We start from the raw sequence: 22910 nt of genomic DNA, 5'->3' as shown, positions 1-22910 counted from the left end.
AATATCGTCAAATCACATTTCATAACACGAATAACGATTATATGCGTCTCATTAAAATTCAAATTAATTACAATCTAAAACAAAAGACATTAAATCAAATTGATATATGCATAAGATGTATAACATATAAGTAACAATATATTCTGAATTAAAAATAGTTACTGCATATATTTAAGCACTTAATGTTATTAATTCTTATGTAAATAAACTTAACTTTAATATATTATGTAACATAAAATTAAATAAAATAAAAAAACAAATGTTATTTTTATCTTACGTTAAGTGTCTGTCAAATGTCGATCACGTTATGTTTTTTATCGAGGAAAATAGTGAATTAAACTCTCACTGTGTGAGGGCGACTATTACACAACTACACGTCACCGTCGACTATACGATACATAACTTTAGGCTATCGCCAATACAAATAATTGCCGAGCTATTGTCTGCAACGTACAGCTGTTTCGATGAAATTATGTAATGTAAATTGCAGTTATACCATTTCTATTTTGTATTGTCATTTACGTATTTGTAAAGCTAATCGCACAACATATATTTTTTTAATAATATCTATATATACAAAACTGTATTTATAAACAAATATGCAACATAATAAATACGATAATTTTGAAAATAAGCATAAATAATCCGATGTTTTATGCTTCAATAATAGAATTATTCTCCAATCACAATAAAAATGTTTTATTGACTATGGATTTTTAACAATCCCAAGAAATTACTCCAGAGTAGGTACTATATAAAAGTTTTGGCTGTAAACCGTATCTTTTCTATCTTCTGTACCTACTGCTTGTAATATAGTTTAAAAGATCCACCGTACTTCAAAGAAATGTTAATATATACAATTTAATCATATGTAACGATTTAATTACAAATGAAACATAAATTATCTTAAATTATATTCAAGGCGCGCAGGTTACCAACCTTTTGTCGCACTTAATTTTCAACATCCGATATATTACTGTCAGTCTGTCTATAATGACAACGCTTCTAGTAATTTCGGGTGTAAACTATGCATACATATTGTGTGTGTGTGTCTATGAATCGTAATGATTATTATCACGAAATGCTCGATAATGCGGATCGTAGTTTCCAATACGTGACTAGGGCACTTAACTAAGGCGCATGCGTCACCTTGAATGCTCACGCACTTTCTAACATGCGTGTGCGTTTATTTTTTGTTCTAAGGTTAATGTTGTTTTTTATTATGTAATTTAAAGTATGTATTGAATTGATTCAAGTATTTAAATTCTGTTTTGTTAGGAAAAACTGATGTGTTATTATTACACAAACTTAAATATGAACGTATAATATAATAATAATAGTTGTATTTTTTAATTAATATAGGGGCACCATCGGGCAAATTGGCAACCACATGGTAAGTGGCCACCAGCGCCTATAGACCTTGGCGCACTAAGAAATATTAACATTAATTTCATTGCCAATACACCACCAACCTAGGGAACTAACATGTAATGTTTCTTTACATCTTAGTTCCCTATGTTGGTGGTGTATTGTTAGTTACACTGGCTATGTATTGCTACTAGACGGTAGAATAAAAGACGATAATTTTACCAAAGGGTAGATACACTCAGGTATTTAATTATACTGGCTCTCTCACCCTTCAAACCCAACCACAATAATACAAAGTATTGCTCTTATGTGGTAGATTATCTAATGAATGTTTGGTGTCTACTGGTGGTATAAGGGTTTGAACAAATTCATATATTTATCATCAAGAAAATATGTTTTAAGGCAATTTTACGGCCAAATATTTTTTTAAATATAAATTATCGCACTTCAAGCATTTAATGTAAATTTTTAAAAAAGTATCTTCAAAGTTATATTTCTTTGTCACATCAATATTCTTGTACCATTGATCGATTGAAGGTTACGTCTTCTTAAATGTTACGGTCATAAGACATTACAACAAGTTCGGTAGTCGTGTAACTGTGTGTTCGTTCACAAGTTCTCTATTTGCTCTTCCCACGGACCCTTTCTTATTATTTACATAACACATAAGCCTTCTTAAACCTACGTTTGAATTATCACTTTTTGTAAGTTAAAAAATGTTAGCGATTTTCACAGAATACAAATAAAAAAAAATGTTTGTGACACCTGACCATGTTTTGTCTCTTTTTCTTTTATTGACTAATTGCTTATCAGACGGAGATAAGATATTTATTCTATGTCACGATCAATAGTTTATGTTGATAAATTATTCCCTCACAGTGTTACAGACAACCCGGCCGTCTGTATAAACATCGATCCATTATGTAATTGTATATACGCAAACTACAAGAATAATAAGAGTTAATTCAATCGATTTTAATCGCTATATCTCATAACTTAAGCTATATTACTGTGACTGTTGAATGAAACCAATAGTTTTCTTTGAACCGACCGGACTAAGAATATCATATTAGCACCGAACTTCGAAAGTTTCACACCTTCGATTACCGGTTAGGGCTGTTAATTATATGTCCTTTCATTCTATCCCTTCGAAAATGTAGTTTTTTTTAATATAACAATTTAGAATTCATGTTCGTTTTAATATTATTTCTGTAACCGCCATGAAATCGTACTCGTTTAAGTTAATAAATAAGCCATTTTCGTCACTTTTATTTGTGTAATAATTTTACAACGAAAGAATGTAAAGTGCTAACTAATTTAACTTCATGTCCGACTTTGTTGAATTGATCCGAGATGGGTTTTGACTGTTAGTAACAAGTTTCATTAAAATATATGTATGTTACAAAGCCATCTATTTCTTTCGAGTATAAAACGAAACTAAAGTTATGTGAGAATCGGTATACACTATACACAGTTGCATTGAAATGAAAACGATTTGACTCTCAAATATTTTCGCGACATAACCACGAGCGTGCGAATGACTCGCGGTCACACGACCGTAAAACCATTGTTTTGTTTAAATTACCATTAGATGGCTGGAGTGCTTACGCTAATAATTAACTATCTATAAATTAAATTCGTAAATCATTTTATTCGGTTTATATGCGTCTGGTTTAACGGTTTAGGTGATTGCTACACTTTTATCTCTTAAACACTTGCAGTGGCGAAGTGTAATGTGATTCTGTTAGAGTTTTAGTCGAATTTAGATATAGATTTTAGCTTATGTCCGTCCTTACTTCGCACGGAAGATAAAATAAAGATTTTATGTCATGCTATATTTTGAATACATTCGTTAATAGATTTATTCAACAACAACACGCTGCTCGTAGTTTTTCGCATTTATTTAAATATCTCGTAATATATTTAAAACTACTGTGGGTAGCCTTTGAGCCCGCCTGAGTAGGTACCACCCTCTCATCAGATATTCTACTACCAAACAGCAATTAGTATTGTTGTGTCCCGGTTTGAAGGCGTGAGTGAGCCAGTATAACTACAGGCACAAGTGACATAACAACTTAGCTCCAAATTCTATAATAGCTCAATTCGTGATGACACGAATGTTTACCATTTCTCACTAAGCTAATGTCTATGGGCTATGATGACCACTTACCATCAGGTGACCCATTTGCCCATCGTCTACCTATACTATAAAAAAAGTGGTAATTTTAACGTACTGACAATAAACTTTGATATCTTTTTGCTCAGGCCACCTGCGTACAAGCACAAAACTAGTTTGTATATTGTACACCTTTTGTATATAAGTAAATAAAATTTCCATATTATATACACTTAATAAAATGCATCGAAACGTTTTAAACAAAGAACTATGTTTTGTAAAATAAATTCTCACAAGAAAAACGCTTCCATAATTTCAATTATAATGGCTGGTTCACCAAAGAAGGCGAATAACCGAATTTCCTCACGCAGTAACGTTCGCATGCTGTGTCGGGAATGTTTAATTGTTTATTATCATACGCGTTAGGGTCTTGACCCTGCTTGGAAATTCTGATCGGATAACACCAGGTTCATTGATGTAGGCAAAACATACACCTATAAAATATATACTAGCTAAATAAATATACCTGTAGTATATAATATATCTTGAATGAATCACAAAATTTGGTTCTTTAAGAATATTTTTGTAGTATTTTTTATTATAATTAACGTTTTGATCGCCAATATTAATTGGTTATATCCTACAATTGGATGTTGAATCAGTCCACCCAACCAAATAATCCATTTGACTTAGTAAATACAATACAATATAATACAATCAACAAAACATACAGATGTTCAGTTCATGAATCAATTAGAAAGATAATTTTGAAATTAAAATATATACATACCTATATATATCTTACTAGTTATCGGCTGCGGCTTCACTCGTGTTTAAGTTGTAGGGGTTGATTGTCACGTGTTAGATATAAAAAAAGTAAACTATGTTCTTCCTTGGAGATCAAGCTTGCTTCATACCAAAATTCATCAAACTCGTATAAGTGGTTTGACCTCGAAAGAACAACAGACTGTTACTTTCGCATATATAATATTAGTATATATTTAATTCTTATCTAATATAATGTGTCCAACTTATTACGTGGTTTTTCTTTTGCGTTATGATCATCTTTATTCATAATTCGCACTTTTATTATAAAATATGAGAATCTACCTAATCTCTAACTTGTAATGCGTCTATTGATCAATCAATCTTACGCGGTCAAAACTCCAACGCAGAAGCCGGTTGATTAATAAATTAAGTTCTTTAATTTCCAACTCGTATTCACTTCTAAGGCTTATGTTAATGAGTCTGTATTCATGTAATATAAACGTCGCTATCACATAATCTTGTCGTTTAAAGGGAATTAGAAAGTGTTTTTTTTTAAATATATTGTCAATTAACATGTTAAATATACGAAAATGGGCTATCAATGTCTACGAATGAAAACAGAATTAAATACCGTTAGGTATAAAAAAAATATATATATATAACAGAATTAATAATCACAAGAACACGTTTCATTTCAATAGCCTATTTATTTTCTAAATTTATTATATTAGACGTTGAATTGTAAGCCGCCGTCATTTCCTAGAACATTTTTACTTGTCAGTCGGTACTAATAAGCGTGTCTTCATACAAACATATGTCAGTGTTTTTTAGTTATCGCTTATATGTAGCGATTTGAATTATATTTTATATATTGTAATTTAAAAATCAATCAAATCAAAATATACTTTATTCAAGTAGACTTTTACAAGCACTTTTGAATCGTCATTTAACAAACTATTTTAAAGTAAAGCTACCACCGGTTCGGAATGTAGATTCTACCTACAGAGAAGAACCGGCAAGAAACCCAGTAGTTAAATCATCTAAAATACAGTCATGTTAGTTAAATACAATATATGTATGTTATGTCTTCTGACTGGAAGTCAACAAGCATTAACTCGACGCTTTTTTATCATCTATATAATCTTGTATCGAATAATATGCCTTCTTTACCAATATATTTTTTACAAATGATTTGAATTTATGAAACGGCAAAGTTAAAAATGTCTGCGGAATTTTATTATGTATCTCAATTGTGTCATGTTTTATAAGAAATAATTTAGATTTTTTGCAATTCTCTGTAGTAGTGTTATTCTGTAAGAACTTACTTCGTATCTCACGAATACCTATCAAGGTTACTTCGAAACTTAAGGAATAGCTCTACTGGTCTGAAACTTAGTAATGGCAAACTCAACTTGGATAGATGGAAAACAATTCGTATTCGCGTTTGCTACAACACAGGTAATGAGAACTAGTTAAAGAGCACGTAAAGGCACTCTCACGGAAACCTATAGCCCTAGATAGATGAACTGCTTTTACTCTCAAACAACTTGTCGGATATGGTGTTTGTTTATCCTCCAACTCATTTTGGCATTTCATTTTTAAATAACTCCAAAATATATGGAATATTACTTTTTTTAACAATTTGCTGAGATAAATTTTATCAGTTTCATAACGTTTATTTTTGACATGATCCAAAACTGTCTGGCTTATAAGTGCAAGTAAAAAAGTATCGGCTTGTGTATGTCCCATAACTGGACAACAGCTACTGTTTTTGTTAAGAGAATCGGTCTGGTGGATATGTAAATTTGCAGAATTTCATCGGCGACATATGTTCCTTCAATCCTTCAACGCTAAACATCAGATGAATTTACGAGAGCGCAAATTAGGCACACGAATACGGCGGTGCTTGCCAATGTTTCTATTAAAGCGATAATTTTACAGGTAGGCGAGATAAGGAGTAACATAAGACTGCATTTGACGTTAATGATAAAAGTCTAGTGAAGTGATTTGCTATAGAATGTCACTTATTGGTTACGAGCTGAACCTGCGGTTTCACCAGCGCGAAATATATAAAACTTTGCCCATAGCCGTCATGTCCAATTTTACCGTCTCGAGTTAAAGTAGCCTATATCCTTCCCCAGGACTATCCCCATACCAAATTTCATCTGAATCGGTTCAGCGGTTTAATCGTGAAGAGGTAACAGAGTATCTTTCGCAATTATAATATTAGTATAGATTTATTCCAAACTGAAGATTTTTTGTGCTTACCTTAAAATGGCGATACAAAAAAATGAGACGTGTATGTAAGAGTCTAGCCAAAAGCAGTGAAAATGTCATGTGCAGAAAGTGTATCGTAGGCGCGTACTTTCAGATTTTTTGCTCGTTTGTTCAAATCTAACAATACAATAAATTATATGCAATTTTTTTGTTTGACTTTTCACAAATGTGGAGTATGTTTGAAATGTATTTTTCTTTGTTTTACATAATATACAAATCGATTTGTCAATGGATTTTGTTTTCTTTATTTTGGTTCATAATTTTTTATTTATCAATCCTCATTTTCATTTATTTTTGACAAAGATAAATTATCTCAAATAATACTAATAAAAAAATTTAAATGCAGCATTAAAGTTATCGTAATGAATGCTCAGAAAGTAGGACGTTACTTAAGAATTTAAACGGCAAAGTACTTAGCAAAACATACTAAGCATACAAAGGAGAGTCCAGAATGCATTGCGTAAAGCGTTAGTAATGAGAGTCTAAGACAATACTTTCAAGCATCTGTTACATATATTTGTGAAATGGCTGAAATTCACAAACTGACGGTAATAAAGGCATGACCTCGTTAGTAATAATATTGAGGAACAAAGTCTCCTTTGAATTATTATATGAAGACTTTGAATTTGGAATTTTAGCAAGATATATAGTTAAAAGAGATTACATGGTCAAGTACATACGAAATGTTGTACCTTAAACGAAGATCATGGGTACAAATCCGGTTAAGCAACATTCAGTACATACGCGCTTTATTAATGTTTCTAATTAATCTAGTGGAGATGAAATAAATCTTTCCGAAGAAAACACCTTGCGATATATTCTTATTGCCATATATATTCACTACGATAGTCTTTTGTCCAGCAATGGGAAAAACTCAATAACTTTTTATTGGCATTTCCAATTTCAACCCAGGGCTTATATATCTACAATTGCCAAAGCGTTATATTGAGGTCAAATTTATGTCCTTTAAGCCCGTAATAGAAATCATAATTGCGGAAACATTATTTTTCCATCATCTCTTAATCACTACTTGGTAACAACGGAAAGACTATTTCCCATCATGTAACGCAACTGTCATCATCATCATCACATATTGATTATATTAATTTATTCAAGAAATATCATTCTAAACCATGATTACACCTAATTTCTACTATTTTATAAACAACTTAATTTCATTAAAATATTTATACGGCTTAATATATGTAGTAACGTTACAGTGTTACGTTACTATTTCAATGAAAAAAAAACCACATTAATAACGCAAAAATACGCTCATTAAAAGATAACATTTTCAGAAACCACGAGCATAACGAGTGAAATGAAGAGAAAAAAATAATTCTAACAATACACTTGACCTTACCCAATAGCAATTAAAGATCGTTTTTTTTTTACATTTTTCAACGGTTCGTTTACCAATTACGTCGGAATCATTCGATCATCACAACCGACATGTGGCAATATTTTCACCTGGACTTAATTGTTTTGGAAACATCTTTACAATACACGTTGGTCTATTTTTAAAAGTTATGAATGTTGCTATATAAAAAATTAAACATCCTGGCTCGTGCGGAGTGGTTTTATATGACACTACATGAAACGCGACTGGTTCCAGTTTAATTCATACTTTTTTTCTGAAACGCGTATTATATATTTGGCATCTCTGCAACTTATCACTACTGTAAAAGCATAAACACGATTAATAGAGCCGAGATGGCCCAGTGGTTAGAACGCGTGCATCTTAACCGATGATTTCGGGTTCAAATTCACTGAATTTTTATGTGCTTAATTTGTGTTTATAATTCATCTCGTGCTCGGCGGTGAAGGAAAACATCGTGAGGAAACCTGCATGTGTCTAATTTCAACGAAATTCTGCCACATGTGTATTCCACCAACCCGCATTGGAGCAGCGTGGTGGAATATGCTCCATACCTTCTCCTCAACGGGAGAGGAGGCCTTAGCCCAGCAGTGGGAAATTTACAGGCTGATTATGTTTATGTTAAACACGATTAAGTCAAATATAACTCCAATAAACAGATTTTGTTCTTCCCAAGAGTTTAAGTCGACGTATTCTAAAATGACACTAAAATCGGTGAAACATCTTAGCCGAGAGAACGAACGGAATATTCCTTTGGTATCTACAATATTTTGGTAATGCTTCTTTGACACTATTAGTTTCACATGTACCCTGTCTTTGCATGTTAATATTTACTTCATTCAAGTAGGCTATTGCATTTCTGAATCGTCATTTTACCAGTTCAGAACGTGCATTCTAACATATGAAGAAGCAAAAACACTGAAATCACTTTATTTTATTTTAATACATTAAATTAATTATTGGCTACACATAATATTAGTGTATATTCTATTTCGAAAGACATACTTTTCCTTGATGTCAGTTTGACTTTTTCGTATCCGACTTACCGAGTCTATCAAATTAGCGATCGGCGGCAGACTCTATATTTATCCGCCTATTTGATTGCACTGTAGATACTAATCATGATAACAGAACAGGAAAGTATGAGAGTCGTCTTGATATTTATTATATAATGAAAATAGATGCAGCGAAGTATATTAACAATTGTTTCTTTAATTAAAAATATAAGACATTTGTGTGACCCACTTAGATCGTCTCGTACTCGCTTAATGAAACTTGGCGTTTGTTGATATCGTCATATGTTTAGTATAACAATGCTTAATAATTACACACGAAAATATAAAAGTTTAATTAAGAAATAAGTAATAATCACTGTTATGCATTCGCATTCCCTTTCGCGCAAGCACTTTTGCTGCCCCGGAACAAATGTAACGATCATAATTTTTCGAGTTGGGTAATTTTTTAAAGTTAAGTAACAAAAGGTGTACACTATTAGATTTCAACTTAAATATAATTCATCTAATAATTTTGTATAAGGTATGTATCTATATAAAGATAAAAAATATTTAGTAAGAAATTTTTTTTTATCAATATTCAATATATAAATATATAACTTCTTTCTCGACGAATAAAATATATTGAATATTTCACAATATCCGATTATCAGATATTTATTTTTACGAAAAACTTTCTCACAACATTACGTTGTTCGTCCGCTCCCTAAAGGTTTCCGAAACTCATTATAATAAATTATATATTATTACAAATACCATCGTAATCGTTAACGACGATTATGCAATAGAGATTACTACCAAACTGTAGTGCGTGGTACATCAATAGGCATCGGTATACATAGTTGTATGTTTGAAAGCACGCCATAGCATTACTAATTGGAAGTCGTGATTCGGATTACGAGAATGACACATGTGTCGGGTCGGTTGTCTACCTTATTCATAGTTACTTGTATGAACATTCTAACGAATTTATTAATAAATATTTATTTCATTGTTTATTTAATTTAAGCTAAATTAAATATTAGTCATAAGTATGATGGTTTTATTGATTCATATTATTTATAAGTTGTTTTTGTTATTGTGTAATCGGTTTTTATGTTTTTTTTATTAAATCGTTTATTGTTTTATATTAATGATGAATTATTCTGATTTATTGTTTACGTTACGTTCGCGTTACGGTGTATAAGTTACGAATTACTATTAAAACATACTTGTGTAGCATTTTTGGTCCTAACAATATTTCTAAGCATTTAAAAAGCCTGTGCTTAACATAACGATTTTGTTAGTGGTGAGTTAGGTTAGGCGCTATTGTAATAAATGGAAGTAGAACAGAGAGATATACGGGCACAAAGATACTGCTAATTGTAACATAAACTCGTGTGTGTTTCAATTTTATATTTGCTGTTCCATACTTTACTGTTCGCAGATATTATGTAATTAAAATTTACTTTATTCAAAAAGGCAGAAACACTTAAGTTTATTATAAAACTTATTCAGAATTTTGTTTCCTTTCAGAAGTCAGAACTCAATAGTGACCCTCTTTCATCAATCGAGATCATCGATCATTAAAAGTATTGATCGAATTTCTCATATATTTCTTTATATTCGTAACCTTTTAAAGTTTTTCTTTTCATTGTGTGTGAGAAATTTAATAACTTTAGTTTACTTTCTCTGTTACATAATTTATTATTGTTTTTATATAATAATAATACAAATGTTGTAACTTTGCCCATTCATTATACAGTATTCGATCGCTTCGAGGGCTTTTGTATGAATAATAGAATTGATATTATAATTTTAAATGACGTTAGTGTGCTGCCCACTTGTAACTTATTTTCTTACTATTTTCCTTAGAAAGTCATATATAAATATGTATATCTTTAAGATCTAGTTGATATGGAATGTGTAGTGTAGTTTTTTTTTATCTTTAAACTAAATTGCATGAGAATTTTTAAAAGATAAGTAAAACTAATTTTAATGTCTTGTATGATTAAATCGAATGCGATATATAAAAATAATGGGATTCGGATCGTGGTTTTTAACAGGAAAAGATACTTTTGCTCGTATAGGATATAAAAGAACAGTCAAGAAGTCTTTAAGAAGTAGCAATCTTTTTATCTTTTATAACTATTCTCTGCGACTTCGCCTGCATTAAATGCGTTACGAAATAAATATCAAAGCATATTCGTGAGTTACATGTAATGCTAAATTAATAATTTCTGTTCTTCAGTAAAATCAACCTTCCCAACTGTTATTAAAATGTAATTTATTAAAATAACATTACAGTATATTATTACTAGATTACACAAGATTTAATATTGTAATAGAGTTTTTTTTTTTGTTAATATAAACTTATTAGAGAACTATTTCTACCTTTGCCTTAAGTTCGAATAAAATTAGAACTAAATAGATATAAAGAACCTCTCAATTTGCAATGTTACATAACAAATAGAATCGAGTCCACAGATAATGTCATCAGCGGAGATGAAATAATTATACGTTATTTTATCGATTATCTGTGGGCATTCGTTTTGTAATCACCGTTAAGTGAAAACCAATCGAGCCAATTTCATATTTATTATATAAGTTGTATCGTGGGAGTGTAATTTGTTGATTAATATATGAACTAGATGGTGGTGTAACAGATACTACGAGTACATGTGAATCTTCATCTACAAGTGTTATAAGCTGTCTGTCCTTTTCATTTTTCATTTCTCACTCGATAACACACTCAGAAGTTCTTAAATCGTGTGTATGTTCAGCTCTTTGATTATTTATATGCTTAGATAAACTGTCAAAGAGAACGTGTCGAAAAAAAATGTGTAAAACAGTCGGTAATACGGTCTGTACACGCACACTAGTAAATTACTATGACTTTTGGCGAGTGCCACGCACACTAAGATAATAATGTTGGTCCGTTTGTTTTAGTCCTTCCTAGTGCGACACTATTCCATCACTCTATATCGTCTTTTTGTTTATGAACTGATTATTCTTTTAACATTTTTTTAACATCAGTATAGTTTTATTGGTCGTAGATGATGTTGGCATTTTAGTATTGAAATGGTTGAGTTTTGATTTACTTTCTAGTATACATTTGGAGTCTGATTTATGTATAAAACGACTTTTAGTCAATCGCTAACAACAAAAACTAATCAAAAGTACAGGAACCAAATTTATTATTGTTGATTATCGCGTGCAATATGTAATTCTGATTTAATTCGTTTCCTAATTGTCGCCTGAGTTAGAGCTTTAGTTTTAATACGTTTATGTTGTGTTCAATAACGTACGAGTATTTACTGCATTTATGTGTCTGTTGACCTCGACTTCAGTCTATACAAATTATATAAACGAATAAGATTTAGTAAGAAAAAAGTACCGTATATCTGCAAATGTACAAATACTGACAATGTCTTAAATAGATTTAATATTATATCTAGTTTTTATTTATCTTCATAATTAATATTATAAATGCGAAAGTAGCTCGGTCTGTCTGTTGCTCTTTCACAAACGCCCGAATCGAATTTGATGTAATTGGGTATGAAGCAAACTTGAACTTAACGGATAAACAAATCCCGAAAATGTGAGCGGTTATTATAGTTCGTTCCTGGTATTTTATTAGAAGAAAAATTATCACAAGCTTCTCAGGGTAGAAGAATGGTACACTTTACGAATAAAATAAAAAATTATCAATATGTGCATTTGTGAAACTGTAACGAAATTCTAGCTCCAGACCAGCAAATGTTCATAAAAAAATAGCCAGCCATAAATAATCAAAAAAAAAATCGTCGTGAAGTAAGTATACTTACCTACTATGTAAATAACATATTTTTGGTTATACCTACTACGGCTAACGGCCGTTTATATAGCATTTTTGTGTCTGCCCCAGATTACCGCCTCTTACTCGGAATCCGTGAAAAAGTTTAATGAACAAACATTGCCATTTTGTATAACAAACTTCGAATAATTTAGCTCCGAATGCGCCGTATATGGCCGTATCATATTATATTATACAATACGGTAAAGTATTGCATATCTGCGACAACCAGGGCATAACTGACATAAACACCGGTCAAGCGCGAACCCTTCAAGAAATCACATTTCCGATTTCATAATTATGGATGTTTGATATCCCTAGAGTTATCTCTTACCAGTTTGTGATATCCGAGTTTCAGCTTAGTTTTACCGAGATTACACGTCACCGGACACTGAAAATTCGTCATTTCGTTAAACAATATTAATCTTAAAGATAGATTCCATCGTTATTATAGTATTTATACTGAGTGTTTTATAGGTGAGTCAATACTCACAGCGTCAATAGTCTAGTGACTAACTTAAGAGCTTGCAGATTATTTAGTTTTGTCCGAAGATATATTAACGTTAATTCAGCGTGACGAAACACGTCTTGGTGAGTACGACATGAATACGACAACAGAGATTAACGAATTTATATAAAATTTACGTCTTTTGTTACAATTTGTTTGTAATTACACAACAATATGATCATCGCTAAAAATACAGATGTACTGGACAATACTTGGTATGTCACCGAGTTAATCTGAGTCATAATAAATACTCTTATCGCATTGTAATAGAGGTGAGAATCGTTAAACGTAATTAAGTATGCAACTCGCGTTTTTGGGCGACGTTTCGTCTGAAGATCGGATCGGAAGGTTAATAGCGCTTGCAAATATTATACAGGTGTTTGTAATTCTGTGAATAGTCGCTCACTATTGATGTGATACGATTGCTATCAAATAAAAATAAAATTCATATATGAGTGTACAATTTGAAGATAGATATATATTTCAGTCCTTTTTCGTTGTATTTTATTATTTTTGCAACAATTATTTACTTCCTTATGTTTAACATGAGTGTAACAACTTTTACTCATCATAATACAGTCCACTCATCTCTCGCGCGTACAAAGAGTTTGTAATTATATTGTCATTATATGTAGATACATGCAAAATAAAAGTTTATCGTATGCGTTACATTCATATGAAAAAAAGTAAAAGATAAATACACTACCTAGTACTCAAAATATATAAATGATATATTGATTGCTTCATACAACAGTCAGTCATACATAATACTTATATACATATATACACATTTTATTAAACCAAGTTGCACCGATGTCCAAAATGTTCGTGAGTTTTCCCAACTATCCACGTCGCCTATAGATAGAGCTCTGGATATTGAGGGAAAGGAAGGCAAAACGGACCCTGTCGGCACAATGGTCCACTTTAATAACTTAGAAAATAGTAACGCCATCTAGGAACTAGTTGCGTCATAATATTGGTTGCCATGTTCCCGCTCTCGGTCAGTGTACACAAATCCACCGACCGCGCGTGTACAGATTTATCAAGGTAAGTCATTTTTTTTACGTTTTGATGTAAAATTTGCAATTTTCAATACGCCTACACTTTGATTCGGATTGTGTTAGAGTATCCTAATGATAACTGTATGAAAACTGATGTATAATTAAACAAATAACAAAGTTTGACGACTGTATCTCAAAATATAACCTCAAAATAGTTTTTTGTAATTGTTCATAGCAAAAAGGCAAAACGGACCCAGGTAAAATGGATCGGGGTACCGTTACCTTTAAGATAACTATATAATACCTAAATTAACGTGAATGTAAAGTTATTAAATCATAAATGAATTTAGGGCAAGATGATTAATTTATTTATTAATTTTATGTTTTTACTATTATAATTACATAATTATAATACCATAATTATAATACCCCGTATATAATTATGGTACCCCGGTCCATTTTGCCTTAAGTACATACTTAATTGTCTTTTTTCCTTTTAAGATGGTAAATGACTACAAAAGAAAATCCAACCGGCAGTCTCGGGATGAGTCTAGCATGAAAAATGCAATCGAGATAGTGGCTGCTGGAGAAATGGGCCTCAAGAAGGCTTCAATTTAGTTCCTTGTACTAAAGACAACTTTGAAGAGAAGACTGGAATAATATAAGTCTTCTCAAAATATTGATGAAGCCACAAAAAAGAAACTGGGTAGATTTGAACAAGTGTTTACTAAGGAACAAGAGCGTGAATGAGGAAGTTTCATGATGTTGTTAATATTATATTCAACGTAATGGTATTAAAATATAGATCAAAACTAATCCATCACTGAAAGAATTTTTGAAATCCATCAATAAATGACTTAGAAATAGATTATTAAAGTTTACGTATTTTAGTACGGAACGTCTATAGTTTACGATTCGCCTGTGACGTCATTTGACCTGTTCGGTATCACCGCACCACGAAACGAATCATTCAAGTATTTTTCGTGTTTTTTAACGTAAAGTCGTTTTATTATTTTTTATTTATTAGTGTTTAGTTTTTATTTTACTATAATGGAAGAAGGTTTTGTCAAAGGACAAAGTGATAATTTGCCTAATTTTGATATATACACAGTGATGGACTTTTTTTCTTCAAATCCGTTTTATGTTAGTGCTGAAATAAAAGGAGTTAAACTTTTTAAGTAAGTACATCCTTTTAAGTTTATTTAACCAACCACATGGTCTAACTTACAAATATGATTTATAAATAAAAAACCTAATTATAAGTAAAAAACAGATTCTAGTTTAGTACTGGTTGTTGGTTGTTTACTTGAACTCTTTTGTTTCTCTTTTTATTTGGATGATTCGAATCGATTGATTCTGGAAATGTAATGTTCTCTGGTAGCGGATCCTCTGTTTCATCTGACTCCATGGCATCACACTCAATAATTTCGAAACATTGAATAGAAGACGATTGACTTGAAGTCGACGGTGCTTCTTTTGTTAAGACTTTCATAAAATTCAATCCGACATCTTTTTTCATATGCTCCTCGTTCTTTTTGAGGTTTCACTGTCTTTTGACAGTCAAATTTATGAGAATATATTTCGGGTTTTAACTTTAATGTTCCCCCAACCAGTCGATGTTTTACTAAATTTTCTGTGTCATTTTCAACCTGTAAATAAATTATATTTTCACAGCACTTAAATAAATTTACATAAAATATATAGTTATTTTTACTGAATCAGTTATTCCAAACTTACTCACGACTCAAAAGATATATTAATAGTTACTTACATCAAAATGATCTTCACACACATATTTAGTGCTTTTAGGGCCAATTAAATCACGCTTCATTACTTTGCACCATTTTTTCCTTATTGTTATATTATTTGGTACACGAAAAAATATTTTATTGGGATTTTTAAATGTTGTGCTTTGACACATAGGAACAATATAATATTTGTAAGCATTTTTTTTAACTTCTGCCATCGGGTAATAAACAAAATACAAATCGAATGGCGTGAGCAACTACACAACAATACATTCGTATTTCGTACGTACTCGGCGAACACCCGATGTGTCGTTTAGGTCAAATGACGTCACACGACGGAACGCCACGTATAACAAAATTATTCTTAAAACCCCAACTTCAAAGTCCCATAACTTTCTTATTTCTTAAGATATTTTATCGATTCTTTCACGTGTTTGTTTTATTTTATCTAAATTTTTATAATGTATCAAAAAAAAAATTATGTAAACTTCTTCATTAGCTTCTTATGTAAGACAGGTGGAAAGTCGTGTATTCGGATTAACAAAGAAAGACCTTCAAAAATTGGCTTATGAGCTAGCGGAAAAAAACCACATTCGTTATAGCTTTGATACTGAGACAAAGATGGCACGTAGAATTTGGTTACAAAACTTTTTAAAGCGTAATCCAGATCTAAGCCTACGCAAACCGGAACCTATATCCGCAGCCCGAGCAGCTGGCTTCAATCAAGTTGCTGTTAATATTTTTTTGATTTGCTGACTCAAATAATTGAAACTTATCATCTGACTCCAAATAAAATCTTCAATGTTCATGAGACCGAAATTACTACAGTGCCTAAGTGTATACCAAAATTTATTGGAACAAAAGGGAAAAAACAAGTCTGCTATTTAACCTCTGCAGAGCGAGGTCAACTAGTCACTGTAGTGTTTTGTGTTGGAGCAGATGGGTCATACATGCCACCTCTATTCATATTTCCGCGCAAAAGGATGAAGCCTGAATTGATGAATAATGCAGCTCGTGGTTCATGGGCTGAGATATTTTTACCTCATGGTTTCAGAAATTCATTGTTTTCTCTAGGGCTTCCAAAGACAACCCGGTGCTTTTGATATTGAATGGACATAAAATTCATACAATGAATCTTAACATTATTGAAATAGGGCGAGAAATGGAGTCCAAATTCTGGCCACCCCACCATATAACACTCACCGCCTTCAGCCGCTGGATGTGGGTTTTATGAAACCTTTGTCGACTTACTATTCGGATTTTGAAATTGGTTGAGAATGAACTCAGGAAGGGTTTTCAGAAAGCAGCTTTTAATGCATTTCGTGCTACAGGAATTTGGCCTTTAAATCGGGATATATTTACAGAGGCTGACTTTTTATCAGCAGCAGCAACTGACATCGCGCTACCAATTTCGACTATTCAAAATCCGCAGCCCTCAACATCAGCATCGAGTATCCAAGATTCTCATTCAAATGAGTCATCGCCGTCTATTTTAAATGCTAGCCAAATTGACTACCAACCTGCTATGAATCCCACACCAACAAAGAATGCTGATCAAGCAACTGCTACAGAGTCATTAGTATTGAATCAAAGTGGAAAGGAACTTCCAAGAGCTGACCAAATTTATTACCTACCAGCCATGACTTCCACGCCTGCAAAGATTGCAGAAGACTTTATTGCACCAAAGGTTGCAGACCCAGTAGTTTCCAAAGAATATGAGACTGAACATTCAACATCTATTGGTACGATGGCCAAAAGAACCTTTTAGTGGATTTGTATTTGGACCCAAAGATATAATGTTTTCCCGAAAACAAAAAAGACTACAAGAGCTAACGTTAAGCGAGGAAAAACAGTAATAATAACGTCATCGCCCTATCGTCATGAATTGGAAACTGCTCAAAATAAGCAAGCAGATAAGATTAAAAAGGCACTTAATTTTAAGAAAGACACACAACTTTTAAAGGCACAGAACTTTCAAAAAGAGGAAAAGCAAAAAGGCACAAAATCTGCAAAAAGAGTACTAGTCAAAAAAGAAATTGAAAACAAGAAAAATAGGGAGGAAATAAGTGAAAATAGACAAGAAATTTCAAAAAAAGGGAAGTCCAGCATGAAATCTGACATAAAAAGATCAAACACTAAGAAAAAAGACAGTTCGTCTGACGAGGATGACGCTGAGTGTCTCTACTGTTCTGGTCTGTACTCAGAATCTAGCGGAGGTTGGGTGCAATGTCGAAGTTGTCGTTTATGTGCATGCTGCGCTTGCGCAGGAATAGACGATGAGGATGCAGAGACAGTATTTTTATGTGAAAATTGTGAAGACTGATTAAGTCCGTTTTACCTACCATATGAAGGTAAAACGGACTAATTGAAGGTATTAGAAATCATCTAATATCTTCGTATTCTGTGATTTTATCAAAGTCTGATTCTTACGTAACATAGAGTAAACAATGTTGACTAATTTTAGTAAGAAGAAGTTTAATAAAAGTAAATATTTTCTTTTCTATACTTTTTTTTTTCTTAAGTGTATCGTGTTACCTTCCTTTCCCCTATGTGTACTTTATATCAAGGTATTTCAAGGTTCACCGCTTCGTGCCGACCAGTTAGATAGTAAATATTTATTAATTCCATCGTCCGTAGACGACTTGAGAGTCACATGTGATGATGTGACTGACCTTTATCTATTAAATGTCACAATTAAAAATAATAATATTAATATATATCACTGACATCCTTATTATACTTGAATTTTGTATATGACATTTTATTTATATTTAATTAATCTCGCTACTTTTGATTTTGATCTTGGGGATTACATAATTGTTCAAAATGAAAAGTATAAAGAATATATCGTGCTTATTGAACTCCAAATTCTGGTTTGTTTTAACATTAATGACAACACCACGAGCTCAAAAGTATTGCTGCTTTAATGTATTTTCTTCTTTAACGAATATTGTTACGATGTTTAAAAAAAATATAATCAGCTGAGTTTCTTTCGCCGGTTCTTCCTTGATTGATGATTTTTGAATATCAATAAGCAAGTGTAACACTTCTATATATAAAAGAAGTATAATAACTCGCCTTATTGCCTTCACTGGTGACAGGAGGGCTGGTTCGTTTTTAGCCCAGAGGATCGGAATTGCGGTTCACCGGGGAAATGCTGCTAGCATACTTGCCACCATTCCACACGATCAAGATTTATACATTAACTATTTTTAATTCATATTTGTATATATTTAAGCACTTAATGTTATCAATTCTTATGTTAATAAATATATAAATCTTCTATATTGAATAATGATTTTTAACTTTGACTTGACTATCCCATCTTCTGACAAATTAACTTTGTCTGAGTGTAATGCGCACACCCTGGTTAACAGATGAAAAGGATTTGATAGAATTTAAGGGCAGACCGCTAACACTCTTTAGGAATGAGTTTGCTTGTACTGGTTTTCCATTAAAACATGAACAGTTGAGGTATATACGTGTTTTACTTATTGAAGAGCCTAACAAAATAAATCTTACAATTAGTTGGCTTTTACGAAAATACGGGGTTACCTCTGTTCTACTCTGATAGAGGTATATGGTTGAGTTTCTACTTTAACAAATAGGTTAGAAAAGATTGTCACTGATGTCTCCTCTACATATTTTTACAATTGAAAGTTGTCATTAAGCGGCAAAAAATGTTCACTTGTTCGCGATTATTCGCATCCTGATAGTAATAATATAAATCATTAGTCACATGCTTTCTATAATTGTAAAGATGCATTTTAAACTTTGTTCCCTTAAAAATAAGGTATAAGACCTGTAACGGTATCATCACTTGCTCACTGAATGGTCTAACAATTCTTGGTGACTCTTATTATGAAGCGATAAAGACTATAATGGCTTGCTTGTGTATGAGTATATGTAGGCATTTGGAAGTAAAGCGGATGCTGTACAATCATTGCTACGTTTTCCTGTCTTACGCTCTAAACGGACGATGTTTTTTGTTCCACTGTACTCGGCATAACGTTAGGATAGCTATCGGGTAATTCAGACCATATTAGACATAAGTAGAGTAACTGTTTAGTCCGTTAAATACATAAGGGAGCGAACATACGAGCGCTAACAACTACACGTTTTTATAGGGGCTATAAGGACAGGTGATTAGAGCAGACCCGTCTTAATAAGTATTAATAACCAGTTGGCTCTTCTAACTCCAAATATTAATGTTACATGTGACTGCGTATTAACTTCGTTTTCAAAAAGTTAAAGGACAATATTTAAAGAATATTACCTTGCTATTGATTAAGAAAAGGTTAACTTGGTGGTAGAGCTTTAAACGAGGCCGTCTGGATAGGTAACTCCCACTGATCTGATATTCTACCGGCCAAACAAAAATTCTCAGTAATCTTGTGTTTCAGTTTGAGTGAGCTAGTGTAACTACACATACATGGGACATAACATAAGAGCATAATAGGTTTATGCTTCCGAGTTTGGTGATGCATTGGCGATGTAAGGAAGGGTTAATATTTCGAACAGCACCAATGTCTATGGGCAGTGATGACCACTTACCATCATGGGGCATTTGCTAGTCTGCCTGCCTATTATAAAAAATGGTTTTCTTTTCTTAAAGCATTCATAATTTTGATTCGAATAAAATGATCATTTTTGTTTTCCTTGTTACAGGCGCAAAGGATGGAGTGCGGAACCACAGAATTCGGCAGAAAGCGTGGTGACCAAGTAAGATTTTTTTAAAATTCAAATGAACAGAGTTGGTAGATGAGTTGACTAGTCTATGTTGTGTCGAAATAAAATATGTGGTTGAATTAAATTATTTCCTTGAGTTGTAATCCTGACTATAATTGAATAGCTACTCGATTCATTAATTATTAACCTTCCATTTACATAAAAAAAACAACAAATGTTGTATCGTCATTCGAGCTAAACTCAGTTGGCTATATGTTTCTAACTTTGTATAACTTTAGTATAGGCTGAGATCGTTGATTAGTTTAGTGGTTGAATAGGTTCTGGTAGGTTACTCATCAGTAATTCCACCGCCAACAGTTATACTTCGTATTTTGTGGGTCAAAGTGTTTGTAAGCTAATGTAATTACAGGCACAAGGGACGTAACAGTAAATGTTAATGCGTTCGAAGTTTGGCGAATATTCTTTGGTAGAGGTTTGATCTTAGATCATAAGATACTCTCATATTTCGTATCGTAATCTCGTATATCTCGATAAAATATATTAAACATAAGTAGTGTAAACCGGTTTTGGGTTATCACTTTAATTCTATGTATATTTATATTATATTATCAATTTTATCAATCATTATTCATCTCCGCGGTGAAGGGGAACAGGAAAACGTGACGAATCAAGAATTTCTCGGTAGCATTCTGCCACATGTAATCCAACCAATCCGCATTAGAGTATCTTGGTGGAATTATCTCCAAATCATCTTCCAAAAAGAAGGGGAGTAATTTTTTCATAATCATAACACATTTTTGCATTTCAATTTTTTCCTCATTATTAATAACTTCCCACTCGTTATTTGTTTATTATTTTAGACGATGGCTAAGATGAATCGTGTGCCAATAACAATATATATAAGAGAAATGACCTTTTACGTAACGAACACAAGATACGTAACATACACTTGATATTGTTGATATATTGAAAGCTATTTGCAACTTGTGCCTTCTGTTTAGTGGTAACATGTGTCATGAGATAATGTCCTCTTGATCGCGACACTTTCTTCCCATACCCTCATAATCCATAGGGGCAGGAAAGATTTCAGGCACTGCACGGCTTTACATGATTTCGTAGGCACGGTTGTGGAAAAAAGCCAATCTCCAGACTTCCGAGAATTTCTTGACAGAAAAAATATTTTTATTTTTAAGAAGGCTTAAACCTCAAGGCCTTAGGCCTTATACACTAGCTGCTCAACCATTGAGGCTGTCGATATAACCTGTGTAGTTTTATTGACAGTTGGACAGTGAAATATCATGGTCATGTATGCCATGTACACACACGACTAATTTGAATGTTGGTTGATCACGTAATATTAGTTATGATCTTGGCACGATTATTCGCTACAAATGTTTCTTTTGGCCATGCACATTCGTTTTGATTTTCGTTTAGTGTTGGTCATGTACAAATGCATTCTGATCTTAATATGAGTGTTTTTAAACACTTTGCTATGCACATTTGCGTTTCAATCTTGGGCGAGTGTTTTCACTATGATCCACACCAATGGATATCTGCATCAACGCGGCAATATTCCACTATGAATTAAATACTTAAGTCAATATTTATTTTATTTAATATTTAATGTACCTTAATACCTTTTTCAATTCATTCTATTCATATATTTTTGTCATTCTAATTTGCATTAGAATGACATGATGATAAGTATACGTTTACTTTTATAGGTATTAGACCAAGGTTTAATTAAACCAGTCTTATTGTTCGATGACAAATATTTGCATATCTCGATCAAAATAGCGCCGATAATAATGTCTATTTCGTAACCTTTTAGGCATTCATTATTTCAATGTGCACGTGGCTTAATTGATTTGGCGTTATTGGAAGTATGTGCTTGCATCGAATGTTTTGTAATATATGTAGTACCTAAACGAAACTATTTGAAAAGGCTTTTGACACCAAACAAGGGAAAGAGATAGCAATGTCTTTAGTTCTGACAAATTGGGTAATACAATCGGTAAATTGTAGCATATTCCACCACGAAGCTCAAGTGTAGGATGGTGAATTCACGTGTGACATCCTTTTATCCGATACCTATAGATTTCTGCACGATATTTATGTTCACCTCCAAGAAAAGTTAAGCAAATGAACTCATTAATAGATTAACTCAGTGCTACTTGCCTGGATTTTAACCCGTGATCTTTATTTAATCTCTTATTATTCGATGGGACCT

General features: G+C 32.3%; 1 protein-coding gene across 2 annotated transcripts in view; it reads left to right on the top strand.

Annotated features, from left to right (window-relative positions):
* The window catches only part of LOC113400929 (myosin-4), a 125411-nt gene that overhangs the window by 68591 nt on the left and 33910 nt on the right, over positions 1-22910 (top strand). For both annotated transcript variants that reach the window (XM_026640626.2, XM_026640627.2), the window contains one exon: positions 20660-20713. In XM_026640626.2, coding sequence (XP_026496411.2) covers positions 20660-20713 — 54 coding nt within the window. The remainder of the gene's footprint in view (positions 1-20659; positions 20714-22910) is intronic.

This window comes from Vanessa tameamea, chromosome 11 (assembly GCF_037043105.1).
Source record: "Vanessa tameamea isolate UH-Manoa-2023 chromosome 11, ilVanTame1 primary haplotype, whole genome shotgun sequence".
Lineage (NCBI taxonomy): Eukaryota > Metazoa > Arthropoda > Insecta > Lepidoptera > Nymphalidae > Vanessa > Vanessa tameamea.
This window is presented reverse-complemented; position numbering and strand designations above follow the sequence as displayed.